The following is a 2,306-nucleotide window of genomic DNA, read 5'->3' as shown; positions in this document are numbered from 1 at the left end:
AAGTGCTAGGATTACAGGCATGTGCCATCACGCCCGGCTTTGGCAGAGTAGGGCCAGGAAATCTTCACGGAGGATGTGCCCCTTTAGCCGAGTCTTGCCAGAGAGTAGGTGTTTGCCCAGCACATGGGAATGATGGGGTTGTGGGGAGGAAGGGTGTTCCCCACCCCCACTCCCACTCCGGGGTGAAGCTTGACTGCAGGGGGCCGGGGAAGTGAGGAAGTGCCGGCACACTGTTTTTCCAGGGAGCTCATCACAAAGGGAAAAGAGGAAGGAGAGAGAAGTTGCTGGAAGAATAACTCCCCAGTGGAAGGAGGGAGTTATTTTTAAGTATGAAGAGACTTAAACATGTATGTGGAGAGGCACGGGGGAAGAGGGGAGTGCAGGGCAGTCAGGGATGTGCCTCTGTGAGGGGTAACCACGGGGCAGTCTCAGAAGAGACCGGCAGCGGTGAGGTCTGGAGGCCCCGTGGAGGAATTGATGTCGAACTACAGACAGGACACCTTTCTTTGACAAAGGGGATAAATCCTCTTCTCAAGGGTCTTAAATTCTGTCTTATAGGGCAAATGAGATGATGTATGTTTTTTAAAAAGGAATTATAATATGAAAGAGATGTGCAGGGGGTTGGAGGGGAGACACAGGCTGGAGCTCACGGCTGCAGGAAGGAAGCCGACCGGAGCCTGTCCTCGTGCTGTGTCTCGTGCTGGGCCTGCTAAGACCAGCAGGGAAGTTTCATGGCTGGCCCAGGCCAGTGACATCCTAACGTTTTGGGAGTGTCATCAGAACTTTGTCCCCCTAAAAGCCTGTGGAGCCCAAAGTGCTGGGCCACAGCGCAGACATGGTCCCTGCCTAAGAACAAGCCCCTTTGCTTCTTCAAAGGTTTGGAAGCACAATCGAAAGCTGGAGGCCTGAGATGGTTCCCGTGAGCCACGACAATTTACAGAGCGCCTGGCGGTAGGTGTCGGGCAGAGTCTGTGCTGCCCTGTCCAGGGCAGCCTGGCGGGTGTTGTGTTCTCTGTTCCCCTCTCCACCGGGAAGGAGCTCTCTAGCGTCCCTGTCCTCAGATATCAGAAAACAACGGCCTTATCAATTGAATAGGGCTCGTGGGGGGACCTCCTTCAGTACGGCTGTCCCTGCCTCCGCAGGTGGGCCCTGAACCTGCGGTGTCGCGGCAGCAGGAATGTCCTTGGTGCCCTGCGGAAGGCTGTGGAAGTGGACTTCAAGGACAAAGACAAACACCAATCACAGGGCATCTATCTCTTCACCGGGGGCATCCCCGACCAGGACATGGTGGGTCGGCTGCGTCCTGGGTGTCCATTATCCTCTGCGACCCCATCCATCCTCCCTTGGCGGGTGCCTCACAACAGTTGCTCCAGCTCGATTTTGGAAACCAGTGCTTCCCAAGCTTTAGTGTGTGGACCAGCACCCGGGGATGCTGCTAAAATGTAGGGCCGGTGCAGTAGGTCTGGGTGGGGCCTGGGAGTCTGCATTTCTAACAGGCTCCCAGGACTGTCCATGCTGCTGGTCTACAGACCCCCCTGGTGTAACCAGGCTCTCTGGTCCAGCTCTGCGGCCACACCCTATGAAGATGTTTGTATCCTTGGTGCCAAGTACTAGACTAGGTACACAGTAGGCCCTCAGGAAAGATTATTGGGCTGGACAGACCAGAGCCCAGAAGCTTCGAGGCCCTCAGCCTTCTCTTCCCCCACAGCCCATGCTCAGCTCCTACGTGGCCGAGGCCTGTGGAGGCTGCGACCTCCAGCTGAACGTGTGTCTCTTCTATGTGGGCGAGCCACAGATGGACACCACGCCTCCTGCCTGCTATGCCAGCTGCAATGACACGGCCACTGCCTACAGGGAGGTCACCCGGGCTGCTGGTGGCCACTTCCACTGGTTTGGAGAAACAGGTATGTGAGTGTTGCCTGGTCCCTTCAGTTCTTTCTTTCCAGACAGTTATCTCAGCACCAACAGAGCTCCCTGATACCATAGATGTATTCCCGAAAAGCGTTGCATGAAAATTACATTTTTTTTTTTTTTTTTGAGACAGAGTTTTGCTCTGTTGCCCGGGCTGGAGTGCCATGGCTTCAGCCTAGCTCACAGTTATCTCAGCACCAACAGAGCTCCCTGATACCATAGATGTATTCCCGAAAAGCGTTGCATGAAAATTACATTTTTTTTTTTTTGAGACAGAGTTTTGCTCTGTTGCCCGGGCTGGAGTGCCATGGCTTCAGCCTAGCTCACAGCAACCTCAAACTCCTGGGCTCAAGTGATCCTCCTGCCTCAGCCTCCCGAGTAGCTGGGACTACAGG

General features: G+C 54.9%; 1 protein-coding gene across 1 annotated transcript in view; it reads left to right on the top strand.

The window, feature by feature from the left end:
• VWA3A (von Willebrand factor A domain containing 3A) overlaps window positions 1-2,306 on the top strand; it is a 73,645-nt gene that overhangs the window by 52,877 nt on the left and 18,462 nt on the right. The window contains exons 13-15 of the mRNA XM_012644941.1: window positions 877-951; window positions 1,143-1,287; window positions 1,709-1,904. Of these exons, the coding sequence (XP_012500395.1) occupies window positions 877-951; window positions 1,143-1,287; window positions 1,709-1,904 (416 nt within the window). The remainder of the gene's footprint in view (window positions 1-876; window positions 952-1,142; window positions 1,288-1,708; window positions 1,905-2,306) is intronic.

Source organism: Propithecus coquereli, unplaced genomic scaffold (genome assembly GCF_000956105.1).
Source record: "Propithecus coquereli isolate 6110/MARCELLA unplaced genomic scaffold, Pcoq_1.0 Scaffold223, whole genome shotgun sequence".
Lineage (NCBI taxonomy): Eukaryota > Metazoa > Chordata > Mammalia > Primates > Indriidae > Propithecus > Propithecus coquereli.
This window is presented reverse-complemented; position numbering and strand designations above follow the sequence as displayed.